At 38.9% G+C, this 15,154-nt stretch overlaps 2 protein-coding genes across 2 annotated transcripts; both read left to right on the forward strand.

Moving 5' to 3' along the window:
- The first annotated feature begins 718 nt into the window (after positions 1-718).
- LOC311260143 (uncharacterized protein) lies at positions 719-8,801 on the forward strand. The gene is made up of 8 exons (XM_084357658.1): positions 719-786; positions 955-1,081; positions 1,734-1,833; positions 2,185-2,277; positions 2,364-2,506; positions 8,032-8,131; positions 8,463-8,555; positions 8,642-8,801. The coding sequence occupies exons 1-8, from the start codon at positions 735-737 to the stop codon at positions 8,783-8,785; spliced, it is 852 nt and encodes a 283-aa protein (XP_084213784.1). The 5' UTR covers positions 719-734; the 3' UTR covers positions 8,786-8,801.
- Positions 8,802-12,243: 3,442 nt separating this feature from the next.
- On the forward strand, positions 12,244-15,154 carry LOC311259533 (zymogen granule membrane protein 16-like). Its single transcript, XM_084356756.1, has 6 exons — positions 12,244-12,269; positions 12,491-12,572; positions 12,744-12,870; positions 13,388-13,487; positions 13,816-13,908; positions 13,995-15,154. Exons 2-6 carry the CDS (start codon positions 12,521-12,523, stop codon positions 14,136-14,138), a joined length of 516 nt encoding a protein of 171 aa, XP_084212882.1. The 5' UTR covers positions 12,244-12,269; positions 12,491-12,520; the 3' UTR covers positions 14,139-15,154.

The raw sequence follows: 15,154 nt of genomic DNA on the forward strand, positions 1-15,154 counted from the left end.
TTCCATAAACTCAGCCAACGTAGACAAGAAGTTCTTAAAGTGCTCAGAAAAAAAGAATAATAGTACATCTCATTTTAACTTATGAGAGACAGCATCATGAGAGATTAAGTGCATAAAACTGGTTTGAATCAGATATGACTGCCTTTTCTGTAGGCACAGTGTAGAATATGTTCCTGAACTTAATGAAGCTTTAATTTTGTTTTTGTCTCTTCCTGATTCAACTTCAGATTCCCAGAAGCACACACCTGAGAGAGAGATAAAAACAGGTGTGTTACTGTTCAGCTATCAACAGCAATCAAGAAGGAATGTTCTGATGCATGCGATGGGGAAGGGAGATATCGCTATTTAAGGGCCACCGTCACAGTGTCAGCTCATCCTCTGCTCAGGACTCTAGCTGACTCCATAAGCTCTCGACTGCAGGTGAGTTTAAGCATCTGTAGTAGCAGCTTTAAACAAAGTGGGTCGTAACTCTTTTTATTGTACCAACTTAAATAGTATCTCAGTGTGGCTGCTTGCGCTGATTATTTAAATTCTAATGATTTTATTAGTATTTACACAGATTTTAGTTCAGATTGTTGACTTACTGCTTCCAAAAACCAACTCATGTCTAAAGAAATTCATAGAGCTGTTGATAATTATGTGATGATGATAATGATGATGATGATGATGATGATGATGTTTAATGAAATGGTTTCTGATTCCAGTGTTGCCTCTGGACTCCCTCACACATCAGAATGTTTTTCTTCCTGATCTTTGCTGTGCTCTGCACCAGCTCCGTGGCAGCACGTAAGAAACTGACCCAACTGTTGAGACCTTTTGACACCAGTTATATACTTTATACTTTTATACACAAACATCAAGCTTTGAAGATCTTTGTACATGGGTTAGGGTAGTTAGTCCACAAGCAGTAGCTTCCTCTTGACCATCACATAAAAGTTTTTTTAACCCCTCTAGCTGCCATGGTGCCCAACTCCTACTCTGTTGCTGTTGGCGGTGGCAGTGGCACGTCCTTCTCCACAGTGGGAACAGGAAGGATCACAGCGGTCAGGGTTTGGGAGATTCCCAACGCTTACATCACTGGGTCAGTCACATATCCTTCTTGGCCATAGGTGCTTCGGGACTGTACGAATATTATCAGTGGGTAGAAGGGCTCAAAAAAAGGGAGGGGAGTGTGTATTTGTTTTAGCTGAAGGGAGGGTGGTCTGAAATTTTTGTAAGAGCAGGCATTAGTCTTTATTTTTGTTCCCCCCTCATTAATATTTTAGCCCTCTCTTGACCTACAGCAGGCCTGTATCTAGTAACTGATAGTAGTCAAGACTGTTCAGCTTGGTTCAAAACAGGGTGGCTGGAACTATGATTCAATGAGTCGTATCAGTTCAATGCTGTTATATTACTTTGAGATATTAGTGGGGATGGTGTTACAGATGATCTTGTAAGGGGAACGTTTGATAAAGATGAGGAAGGCATTCATTTATTAAAAAGTGAACCATTAGGTTCAGCCACCCCTCTCGCCAAAATCATTTTCATACAGTCCCTGAATGCTTTGGACAGTTTCAGTGTTTATCTCTGCTTTCTATGCATTTGCTGTGCTATCTAATTGTTCTTGTTCATTACAGCAGTCACAGTATGTATGGCTGTTCCTGTTGTCTCTCCGATCATTCTTCATACATTTAGTGCCTTCACGTCTTGTTGTCGTCTTTGGTGGTTAACAGTTTCCTCTCTGTGTCTTGCAGTATCCAACTGCGCTACGAATACATTTGGTCTGCAAGGGTTGGTCGTGCATATAGCAGAGTGCATGAGCTGATCCTCTTTGACGATGAGGTCATTGTTCAGGTGAGGGACTTCACTGATACTAAAATATAATTAGGTTATGAATTATGATAAAAACACTGTGCCTCAGAAAATAAACTTCCATTGTTAAAATCTTTTTTCATTTATTTAATTATATTCATTTATTATCAAACCATCTAAATGTAATATTTATTTAACTGATATACATTTACAAACATTTTTAATACAGGTTCAGGAAATAATAGTTGTAGGGTTAGTGTCTTTTAAACTGGTCACACTGTAGTCTATATCAAACTGCATTCAGCCATCATTTTGTATAAAATACATTAGTTTACTTACTGAGGATGAACCACCCTAACAACTGTGTTTATGTGCTCACACTGTCTGTCTCAGATCTCTGGTAAATACCACCCCTCCAACTACATCTATAAGGTGATCTTTGTGACCTCCAGAGGGCGCTCTCTGGTCGTTGGCCAGCCAACACAGGTCTTTACCTTCTACCCTGTCCATTTGTTTCATTTATCGATAGTCATACTCATGGTCATGTATTAACTGTTGATGCTGTGTTACAGATATCCTTTAACATGTACACAAACCACACGGACTCAGAGCTCAGACTGCTGAGTGGCCGGTACAATGGCAATGGGATTACCTCACTGGCGGCTCACTGGGGGGTGCTCTACATGAATCAAGGCAACAGCAGCAGCACAGAATGAACGACTGAAATGATGTTTTCTACTTGATTAGTGCAACATGTGTTGACAAAGGTGCACTGGAACAATGATTTATTAACAATGATTTAACAAAACAAAAACAAATTAATGGTGAGTGCTAAAGATAAACTCAGTTTGTGACCTTGGGTGATGCAGTTAAACACAGGATCTACTCAACATGCACATGTCATAGCCAATACTTTTAATGTATCAAATGAAGGAGCTTTAAATAAAGCATTTTGCACATCTGCAGCATTGAAGGAAACAAAGCGATGATTTGTCGCACTTAATCAACATCACACATACTCTGAAGAATGCTGACCGAAGGATCGGACATGTAGACCAGATTCACATGGCGGCCACTTGTCTCTGACATCACATTCAGGGTGGGATGCTCAAATGTCGTACTGCTGATTTCTCAGTTGCAAGTCATAGAAATATAGGCAATCTGACATATAGTTATCATTTCACTGCTTCCTGGTTGATTAACAACTGTAAAGCAAATGGATAGTTTAATCCTGAGGGACATTGGACCATATTTTAAGGTAAAACAACAGGTTTGGTAACAGATTAGCTCCATTATGCAACAGCTTATGTTAGCATTCAACCACATTTGAGCTAAAGTTACTGTTTCAACATGTTGTTGAATGCTAACATCAGCTAAAGTTTGTTGTTATACCTTGAAATATGGCCAAATGTGCCTTCAGATTTCTACTATCCATCATCCTTTCAGTTGCTGATCAACTGGAGAGCTGCAAAATGAAAACAATTTGTTAGATTACCTATGTTTATATGACTTGCGACCTGGAACGCAGCAGCCTAACATTATCTCAGCATTCAAGTTTCCCACTCTGAGGGTGATGTTAAGGAAAATGGCTGCCATGTGAATAAGGTCAATTGAGTTTGTCACTGTTCCTTTTCTTTGTTATTATGTAAACAAAAATGAACATGCTTTATATGTCTGCATATGTCTAATGGTTGGAGAAATGTTCAATCTGTATCGTATTAAATTTTGTTGCATGTAGCATAATCTTGTATTCGACTTTTTCCTCTTGTGACCTCGCCTGGTGCCCCCACGTTTGAAAAAATACTGCGAAAGCGTTCTCTTGGATGCCCCTATGGTAGATCAAACATGTTAAATGGTGCCCTTACAAATATGTCATGACTTTCTGCACTCTGGTGCCCCACTGCATATAGCCGGCAGCCCTCTTTCTTTTTATCGCCTCTGCCAGTCAAACATCCTGAGTCTGCCACTGGTGTCTATACATGCCCCAAAACATGGAATCAGAATAGAACTTTTTTGACATGTTTAACATGGGTTCACCCACTGTGAAGCATCTTACCTGCAGGAAATATTATCAATGTTGCAGACTTGTGCAGAATTGCAGCCAGCTGACTGTTAATCCATATGTGTCACTGCAGTACATGCAACTTCAAAAATACAGCAGCAAACATGCCAAAAATTGTACACTTCTGTAGAAATCTGTCAGATTTCAGTTCTTGTCCTCAAAGTCCACAAAAGTTTGTTAAGAGCGAAACCCCCCTGTGCCTGCTACAAAGATATTCCATCAAGATCATATTTACAATTAGGATACAAGTTTAATTGGACTGAAGCCATGTCCTGGTCTGAAGTCAGATCTCCAGGGTTTCCAGGCACGGTAGCTCGGGTAATGGATGAATATATTTTCTAGTGACATCATGTCAGACTTCAGCCCTCTCTTTGGACCATTTCTCAAATTACCTTCCTCTCTTTCCTGCTGGTGTTCTTTGTGACCAACAGAGGGCGTTTCAGCAAGGTTTAACGATGGCATACCAGCCACTTCTGCAGGTCAACTCTTCAACTTCACAGCACTTTGCAGTTGCCTGCGGTCGTTGGCATCGTTTCAGTTGGAGTTGATCTCTGACAAGACTTCCAGATATTTTTACGGTTAGGGACTATTTTGTCATCTTGCTCTATTGCATGTAAACATCATCATGTGTGGATAACAATAATAGTAGTTAGGGTGCTTTATTATGCTGTGTACAGAAGCAATAATAATACATATTTACAGTGCAAAAAAAAAATCAGTCAAATAAACCAGAAAGCTCACAACTTCATTAAGACAGGAAGACTGGCCTTTGTTGACCGTACAGATGATTTTTGGTGGACTCACAAGGAAGTCAAGTGCAGTAGAAATGTTGATTGATTTATGATAAACAATTATGATCTATGTATGAATAACCAGTACATTTCTGTAATTGTGTATCTATATTCATCAGGCATCTTAAGCAAAGGGATTTTCATTAGATAAATAAGGTTTTAATTCGAAATCACCTGTGAATGTTGATGTGCAATATCTGTTTTAGAATATCAACTCATGAGGTACGATCAGCATTGTGGCTATTTTTATACACACTTACGGCCATGTTCAAGGTTTTGTTGCTGGGAAGTGTGAGTTTGTACATACTTGTTTAATTAGGACGGTGATTCCAGTAGAACCAGTTGGAACAGTGTTGTGGAATTTTCCCGTCATGTCATTTCCTGGTTTCATGAGTCCACGACGGACGTCGTGTGTGTTGTGTGTTTTTAAAGCTTTTTAAACTCTTGATTGGATTCTATTATTTGGACATTACATACTGCTTTGAAAAACATTGAGATTAACTAAGAGCATTTTAATTGATTTAAATGACGTGACATGAGGGACACACACATAAGTGAATGGTCATTTAAAATATCACGCTTAACTTTATTTTGAAAGGTTGTAAGTCCTATAAATGTAGGGAATCTGACAGATTGATATCACTTCCTGATTGATCAGCAAATGAAGAGATGATGGATATGGAGAAACTGGAGGTACATCAGGCCATACTTCCTGCGTACTGGCCTGATGCTGCAGATCTCTTCTTTTTCTGTCCTTCGTTCTTTGGGGAAGTAGAGTGAATGTGGTGTTTTTTAGTGTTTACAGTATAAAATGCAACACAACAGCTTTTATGGTGCCACTCGTTCTTTCAGTTTGGCCCTTCCACTTTCACACTGTTTTCTCCAAAAAGGTTGTATTCCTTCTCTCGTCTATTTTTGTGGGGAAATCCTGGCTTTAAAGGGACACTTCACCCTGAAACCAAAAACACACATAATTCCTCTTACCTGGAGTGCTATTTATCCACAGATTGTTTTGGTGTGAGTTACTGAGTCTTGATGAGTCAGTGATATCGGTTGTAGAGATGTCTGCCTTTATTGAAGCTACATGGCACTGAGCTTGTGGTGCTCGAAGAACAAACCAATGATCTGGTTACCTAAAAACATCCTCCTTGTTGTGAGTAGTTTCATGTTGGAACTATTTTCTTTCTACCAAATCCCCATACAGAACGAAGCATGCACATGTAAGTGTACTTTAAAGTCAGTTAGAAAAGTCTCAGCTGATGTCCTTTATTAGCTGTTCTTGAGCTTTCAAAATTATGACACAATCTTTAGAGTTAAGAAAGTTGAAGAACTTCTTGTCCATGCTGTTTCCATAAACTCAACCTCCAAGCCAACATGGACAAGAAGTTCTTAAAGTGCTCAGAAAAAAGAATTATCCGTAGAAATTAGCAGTAGAAATGTCTGCCTTCTCCTGACTATAATGAAACTAGATGCCACTTGGCCTGTGGAGTTCAAAGTGCTAAAAAATAAACATTTAAAAAATGCAACAGCAATGTCTCTTTCCAGAAATGACGACCCTGTTACTCAAGAAAATCCACATAACGTGTTGTGAGCAGTTTCAGGTTGGAACTATTTCATGTGCACATGCAGGCAGGTACTTTAAAGTCAGTTAGAAAAGTCTCAGCTGAGGTCCTTTATTAGCTGTTCTTGAGCTTTGAAAACTATGACACAATCTTTAGAGTTAAGAAAGTTAAAGAACTTCTTGTCCATGCTGTTTCCATAAACTCAGCCAACGTAGACAAGAAGTTCTTAAAGGGCTCAGAAAAAAAGAATAATCGTACATCTCATTTTAACTTATGAGAGACAGCATCATGAGAGATTAAGTGCATAAACTTAAACTTAATGAAGCTTTAATTTTGTTTTTGTCTCTTCCTGATTCAACTTCAGATTCCCAGAAGCACACACCTGTGAGAGAGATAAAAAAACAGGTGTGTTACTGTTCAGCTATCAACAGCAATCAAGAAGGAATGTTCTGATGCGTGCGATGGGGAAGGGAGATATCGCTATTTAAGGGCCACCGTCACAGTGTCAGCTCATCCTCTGCTCAGGACTCAAGCTGACTCCAGGAGCTCCCAATTGCAGGTGAGTTTAAGCATCTGTAGCTGCAGCTTTAAACAAAGTGGGTCGTAACTCTTTAACGCTGTATTTACACAGATTTTAGATCCGATTGTTAAGTTAATACTAATAGTAAAAAATCTCAGATTGGTTTCATGTCTAAAGAAATTCATAGAGCTGTTTATAATTATACGATGATGATGATGATGATGATGATGATGATGATGACGATGTTTAATGAATTGGTTTCTGATTCCAGTGTTGTCTCTGGACTCCCTCACACATCAGAATGTTTTTCTTCCTGATCTTTGCTGTGCTCTGCACCAGCTCCGTGGCAGCACGTAAGAAACTGACCCAACTGTTGAGACCTTTTGACATCAGTTATATACTTTATACTTTTATACACAAACATCAAGCTTTGAAGAAGATCTTTGTACATGGGTTAGGGTAGTTAGTCCAGTTGCAGTAGCTTCCTCTTGACCATCACATAAAAGTTTTTTTAACCCCTCTAGCTGCCATGGTGCCCAACTCCTACTCTGTTGCTGTTGGAGGTGGCAGTGGCACGTCCTTCTCCACAGTGGGAACAGGAAGGATCACAGCGGTCAGGGTTTGGGAGATTCCCAACGCTTACATCACTGGGTCAGTTGCATATCCTTCTCGGCCATAGGTGCTTCGGGACTGTACGAATATTATCAGTGGGTAGAAGGGCTTAAAAAAAGGGAGGGGAGTATGTATTTGTTTTAGCTGAAGGGAGGGTGGTCTGAATTTTTTTTAAGAGCAGGCATTAGTCTTTATTTTTGTTCTCCCCCCACATTAATATTTTAGCCCTCTCTTGACCTACAGCAAGCCTGTATCTAGTAACTGATGGTAGTCAAGACTGTTCAGCTTGGTTCAAAACAGGGTGGCTGGAACTATGATTCAATGAGTCGTATCAGTTCAATGCTGTTATATTACTTTGAGATATTAGTGGGGATGGTGTTACAGATGATCTTGTAAGGGGAACGTTTGATAAAGATGAGGAAGGCATTCATTTATTAAAAAGTAAACCATTATGTTCAGCCACCCCTCTCGCCAAAATCATTTTCATACAGTCCCTGAATGCTTTGAACGGTTTCAGTGTTTATCTCTGCTTTCTATGCATTTGCTGTGCTATCTAATTGTTCTTGTTCATTACAGCAGTCACAGTATGTATGGCTGTTCCTGTTGACTCTCCGATCATTCTTCATACATTTAGTGCCTTCACGTCTTGTTGTCGTCTTTGGTGGTTAACAGTTTCCTCTCTGTGTCTTGCAGTATCCAACTGCGCTATGAAACCATTTGGTCTGCAAGGGTTGGTCGTGCATATAGCAGAGTGCATGAGCTGATCCTCTTTGACGATGAGGTCATTGTTCAGGTGAGGGACTTCACTGATACTAAAATATAATTAGGTTATGAATTATGATAAAAACTCTGTGCCTCAGAAAAGAATCTTCCATTGGTAAAATGTTTTCATTTATTTAATTATATTCATTTATTATCAAACCATCTAAATGTAATATTTATTTAACTGATATACATTTATAAACATTTTTTAATACAGGTTCAGGTTTTTCTTTTAAATTGGTCACACTGTAATCTATATCAAGCTATATTCAGCCATCATTTTGTATAAAATACATTAGTTTACTTACTGAGGATGAACCACCCTAACAACTGTGTTTATGTGCTCACACTGTCTGTCTCAGATCTCTGGTAAATACCACCCCTCCCACTACGTCTATAAGGTGATCTTTGTGACCTCCAGAGGGCGCTCTCTGGTCGTTGGCCAGCCAACACAGGTCTTTACCTTCTACCCTGTCCATTTCTTTCATTTATCGATAGTCATACTCATGGTCATGTATTAACTGTTGATGCTGTGTTACAGATATCCTTTAACATGTACACAAACCACGTGGACTCAGAGCTCAGACTGCTGAGTGGCCGGTACAATGGCAATGGGATTACCTCACTGGCAGCTCACTGGGGGGTGCTCTACATGAATCAAGGCAACAGCAGCAGCAAAGAATGAATGGCTATGTCATAGCCAATACTTTTCATGTATCAAATGAAGGAGCTTTAATTAAAGCATTTTGCACATCTGCAGCATTGAAGGAAACAAAGCGATGATTTGTCGCACTTAATCAACATCGCACATACTCTGAGGAATGCTAACTGAAGGATCGGACATGTAGACCAGATTCACATGGCGGGCACTTGTCTCTGACATCACATTCAGGATGGGACACTCAAATGTCGTACTGCTGATTTCTCGGATGTAAATCATAGAAACATAGACAATCTGACAAATAGTTATCATTTACTGCTTCCTGATTGATTAACAACTGTAAAGCAAATGGATAGTTTAATCCTGAGGGACATCGGACCATATTTCAAGGTAAAACAACAGGTTTAGTAACAGATTAGCTCCATTAGGCAACAGCTAATGATAGCATTTGTTCGAGCTTATGTTTCTGTTTGATACGATACTGTTTTGATATAACATCAGAAATATCAACACACATGTTGTTGAAGGCTAACATCAGCTGTTGTCTAGGTTCAACGATGGCATACCAGCCACTTCTGCAGGTCAACTCTTCAACTTTATACTATTTTTATGGTCAGGGACTAATGTGTTGTCTTGCTCTATTGCATAATAGACCTCAATAATAATCGTTTGTGGATAACAATAATAGTAGTTACGGTGTAGTTCCATTATGCTGTGTACAGAAGCAAAAATAATAATAATACATTTTTATAGTGCAGAACAAATCAATGAAATAAACCAGAAAGATCACAACTTCATTTTAGACGGGAAGACTGACCTTTGTTGACCTCACAGATGATTTTTGGTAGAATTTATTAGTTTCTGATGCACTCACAAGGAAGTCAAGCGCAGTAGAAATGTTGATTGATTTATGATAATCCATTATGATCTATGTAAGGATAACCAGTATATTTCTATAACTGTGTATCTATATTTATCAAGCATCTGAGGAAAATGAATTTTCATTAGATAAATAAGGTTTTATCTTAACTTAAAATCACCTGTTAGTGTTGATGTGCAATATCTGTTTTAGAATATCAGCTCATGAGGTACGATCAGCATCAACACAGCATAGAATAGGACATGCTGAATGTATATGCTGTATAATTCAATCAATAATAAAGAAACCTACTGTTGCCATGATGGTTGTTTGTGAATTTCTTCTTCTACTTTCTCTCTTTTTTGTAGCTATAGGTCATGTCCTGCTGGGAAGTGTGAGTTTGTACATACTTGTTTAATTAGGACGGTGAGTCCAGTAAAACCAGTTGGAACAATAGTGTGGAATTTTCCTGTCATGTCATTTCCTGGTTTTTAAACTGTGTCACACATAATAAGTGAATAGTCATTTGAAAAATCACCCTTAACCTTGTTTTTTAATGCAAAAGAATTCTAAGCACTGAAAATCAATTTGTAGGAAAAAAACAAAAACATTTGTCTTCTCTCTGATACACCTTTGATTGCATTTTTTAACATGTTTGTTCATGAGGAGATTTATAACAGTTCACTGGGTAATTTGTCAAATAGTGACACATAAGCAGAACTCTGATAAGCAGAAGACCATCCTTAGTAGACTTTTTTCTTCTAACATCACCCTTAGGGCAGGAAGCTCAAATGCTGGGATTATGTTATGCTTTGTGTTCCAGGATGCAAGTCCTATAAATGTAGGGAGTTTTGTTTGGTGTTTTGTGTGAAACCGCTCAACATACATCAACACCAACGCGGCCACCACCTCAGCACAGAATGAGTATGAACAAATCACAGTAAAACTGGCCACACTGACAGCTGCAGTTATGTGAAAGGGTAGTTCATCAGTTCTGCGAACAAGCTAATATAGAGGACCAGCTTTATAATGTTTAAGTTATGGGTTTTGGTGAGCGTCCAACAAGACAACGTTACTAACTGGACTGTTGGGTGAGTAGTCCTTATAATCACGCAATTTCAGTCTTGTATTTCATTAGTTTTATGACAAACTACGACCTTCTCAAATTGTCTTTTAAATTGAAAAACATACGTGTAATTCGCGGCACAGTCCAAATGGGATCAAAAGATTATTTGTCCCTCACCATTCACCACCATACATATTTCTACCAAAATAAGGTCCCATGGTGTCCCACCGGAAGGGGCGTGACTTCAGCTCTCTATACCACATTTGAGTTTCCCACCCTGAGTGAGATTTCAGAGGAAAATGGCTGCCATGTAAATATAGTCCATTCCGTTGTCGTAATATTTAGTTTAATTGTTTTTAAACTTGACTGGTGGCAAATTCTGAGGTCTTTGCCAATTTAATAGCATAACTAAGAAAACATAATCATTTTTTAGCTATTAGGGGCCAAAATCCTCTGGCCAATCAGGCAAACAATCATGTTATGTTGTTGTCCATTTACGATCAGCATCATGTTAAATAATAAAAAAAAAAAGAAATGGGGGTTGATTCATGTCCTTTCAGTCTGCCCCAGTCAAAGTGGACTACCCTGACATAGACAACTACCTTATTGAATGTTCAGCTAATGTATTTCTGTTATCTGTCATTTTTCCTGAGAGGAGAGTAGAAAACAGGTTGGTGTTAGCCACTTCCTTCATTGAGCTTCTTACAAGGTTTAATATTTGAGGGTAAGTCTGCTAAATCTATGTGAATTATTAATGTTTGAACACCCTTTGCTCCTGGCAGTCTTTCAGTTGGACAGGCTGTTAAACCAAACTCCATTCTAAAAGCAGTTGTTTTATTGCAGGTCCATATGTTTTTACAGTAAAAACTGTAGTTACATCTTCTCTAAGGCTCTTTTCTGATTCATTTCAATCTACAGGAACAATCTGCACATATGACATTTACTCAGCAACATCATTAACTAACGTGTGATGAAGTGTTTGTCACAACGGCCCAGTTAACCTTTTTCATCCTCTCTGCGGATGGCCTGAAGCCATAGATCTCTTTTCATCTACTTTGGTCTTTGGGAAAGTTAAGAAAATCATAAATTGTGTTTTCTTTTTTATTGTTTGATGTATTAAATGCAACAAAGCAGCTTTCAGGTGAGGTGCTACTAGCTTTTTCAGTTTGGCCCTGGCACTTGCACAGCGTTTGTTCTCTCCCAAAAGGTTGTATGCCTGCCCTCGTCTGTTTTTTGGGGAACTTCAAGACTTTAAAGGGACAGTTCACTTCGAGATCGAAAATACATATTTTTTTCTTACCTGTATTGCTGTTTATGCATCTAGATTGTTTTGGTGTGAGCTGCTGAGTTTTGGAGATTGTTTTGTCTTTGTCTCTTCCTGGTTCAACTTCAGGTTCCAGGAAGCACACACCTGAATGAGAAATAAAAGGTGTGCTATTGTTCAGCTGTTAGCGGCTGTCAAGAAGAAATGTTCTGATGGATGCGACAAGGAAGGGAGTTGTTGCTATTTAAAGGCCATTCTCACAGTGTCAGGTCATACTCTGCTCAGGACTCTAGCTGGCTCCAGGAGCTCCCGATTGCAGGTGAGTTTAAGCATCTGTAGCTGCAGCTTTAAACAAAGTGGGTCGTAACTCTTTTTAACGCTGTATTTACACAGATTTTAGATCCGATTGTTAAGTTAATACTTCTAGTAAAAAATCTCAGATGTAGTAATGTCTAAAGAAATTCATAGAGCTGTTGATAATTATATGATGATGATGATGATGATGATGATGATGTTTAATGAATTGGTTTCTGATTCCAGTGTTGCCTCTGGACTCCCTCACACATCAGAATGTTTTTCTTCCTGATCTTTGCTGTGCTCTGCACCAGCTCCGTGGCAGCACGTAAGAAACTGACCCAACTGTTGAGACCTTTTGACATCAGTTATATACTTTATACTTTTATACACAAACATCAAGCTTTGAAGAAGATCTTTGTACATGGGTTAGGGTAGTTAGTCCAGAAGCAGTAGCTTCCTCTTGACCATCACATAAAAGTTTTTTTAACCCCTCTAGCTGCCATGGTGCCCAACTCCTACTCTGTTGCTGTTGGAGGTGGTAGTGGCACGCCCTTCTCCACAGAGGGAATGGGAAGGATCACAGCAGTCAGGGTTTGGGAGATTCCCAACGCTTACATCACTGGGTCAGTCGCATATCCTTCTCGGCCATAGGTGCTTCGGGACTGTACGAATATTATCAGTGGGTAGAAGGGCTTAATATTTAGCCCTCTCTTGATCTACAGCAAGCCTGTATCTAGTAACTGATGGTAGTCAAGACTGTTCAGCTTGGTTCAAAACAGGGTGGCTGGAACTATGATTCAATGAGTCGTATCAGTTCAATGCTGTTATATTACTTTGAGATATTAGTGGGGATGGTGTTACAGATGATCTTGTAAGGGGAACGTTTGATAAAGATGAGGAAGGCATTCATTTATTAAAAAGTGAACCATTATGTTCAGCCACCCCTCTCGCCAAAATCATTTTCATACAGTCCCTGAATGCTTTGGACAGTTTCAGTGTTTATATCTGCTTTCTATGCATTTGCTGTGCTGTCTAATTGTTCTTGTTCATTACAGCAGTCACAGTATGTATGGCTGTTTATTGTCTTCACGTCTTGTTGTCGTCTTTGGTGGTTAACAGTTTCCTCTCTGTGTCTTGCAGTATCCAACTGCGCTACGAATACATTTGGTCTGCAAGGGTTGGTCGTGTACAAAGCAGAGTGCATGAGCTGATCCTCTTTGACGATGAGGTCATTGTTCAGGTGAGGGACTTCACTGATACTAAAATATAATTAGGTTGATAAAAACACTGTGCCTCAGAAAAGAAACTTCCATTGTTAAAATAATAATAATAAAATTTTTTCATTTATTTAATTATATTCTTTTATTATCAAACCATGTAAATGTAATATTTATTTAATTGATATACATTAACAAACATTTTTAATACAGGTTCAGATTTTTCTTTTACACACTGTAATCTGTATCAAACTATGTTCACCCATCATTTTGTATTAAATACATTCGTTTACTTACTGAGGATGAACCACCCTAACAACTGTGTTTATGTGCTCACACTGTCTGTCTCAGATCTCTGGTAAATACCACCCCTCCAACTACATCTATCAGGTGATCTTTGTGACCTCCAGAGGGCGCTCTCTGGTCGTTGGCCAGCCACAACAGGTCTTTACCTTCTAGCCTGTCCATTTGTTTCATTTATTGACACTAATACTCATGGTCATGTATTAACTGTTGATGCTGTGTTACAGATATCCTTTAACATGTACACAAACCACACGGACTCAGAGCTCAGACTGCTGAGTGGCCGGTACAATGGCAATGGGATTACCTCACTGGCGGCTCACTGGGGGGTGCTCTACATGAATCAAGGCAACAGCAGCAGCACAGAATGAACGACTGAAATGATGTTTTCTACTTGATTAGTGCAACATGTGTTGACAAATGTGCACTGGAACAATGATTTATTAACAATGATTTTAAAAAACAAAAACAAATTAATGGTGAGTGCTAAAGATAAACTCAGTTTGTGACCTTGGGTGATGCAGTTAAACACAGGATCTACTCAACATGCACATGTCATAGCCAATACTTTTAATGTATCAAATGAAGGAGCTTTAAATAAAGCATTTTGCACATTTGCAGCATTGAAGGAAACAAAGCGATGATTTGTCGCACTTAATCAACATCACACATACTCTGAGGAATGCTGACTGAAGGATCGGACATGTAGACCAGATTTACATGGCGGCCACTTGTCTCTGACATCACATTCAGGGTGGGATGCTCAAATGTCGTACTGCTGATTTCTCAGTTGCAAGTCATAGAAATATAGGCAATCTGACAAATAGTTATCATTTCACTGCTTCCTGATTGATTAACAACTGTAAAGCAAATGGATAGTTTAATCCTGAGGGACCATATTTCAAGGTAAAACAACAGGTTTGGTAAAAGATTAGCTCCATTAGGCAACAGCTTATGTTAGCATTTAGCCACATTCGAGCTAAAGTTACTGTTTCAACATGTTGTTGAATGCTAACATCAGCTAAAAGTTATTGTTATACCTTGAAATATGGCCAAATGTGCCTTCAGATTTTTACTATCCATCATCCTTTCAGTTGCTGATCAACTGGAGAGCTGCAAAATGACAACAATTTGTTAGATTACCTATGTTTATATGACTTGCGACCTGGAACGCAGCAGCCTAACATTATCTCAGCATTCAAGTTTCCCACTCTGAGGGTGATGTTAAGGAAAATGGATGCCATGTGAATAAGGTCAATTGAGTTTGTCACTGTTCCTTTTCTTTGTTATTATGTAAACAAAAATGAACATGCTATATATTTCTGCATATGTCTAATGGTTGGAGAAATGTTCAATCTGTATCGTATTAAAATTTTGTTGCATGTAG

Source organism: Pagrus pagrus, assembly GCF_965226575.1.
Source record: "Pagrus pagrus genome assembly, chromosome: 7".
Lineage (NCBI taxonomy): Eukaryota > Metazoa > Chordata > Actinopteri > Spariformes > Sparidae > Pagrus > Pagrus pagrus.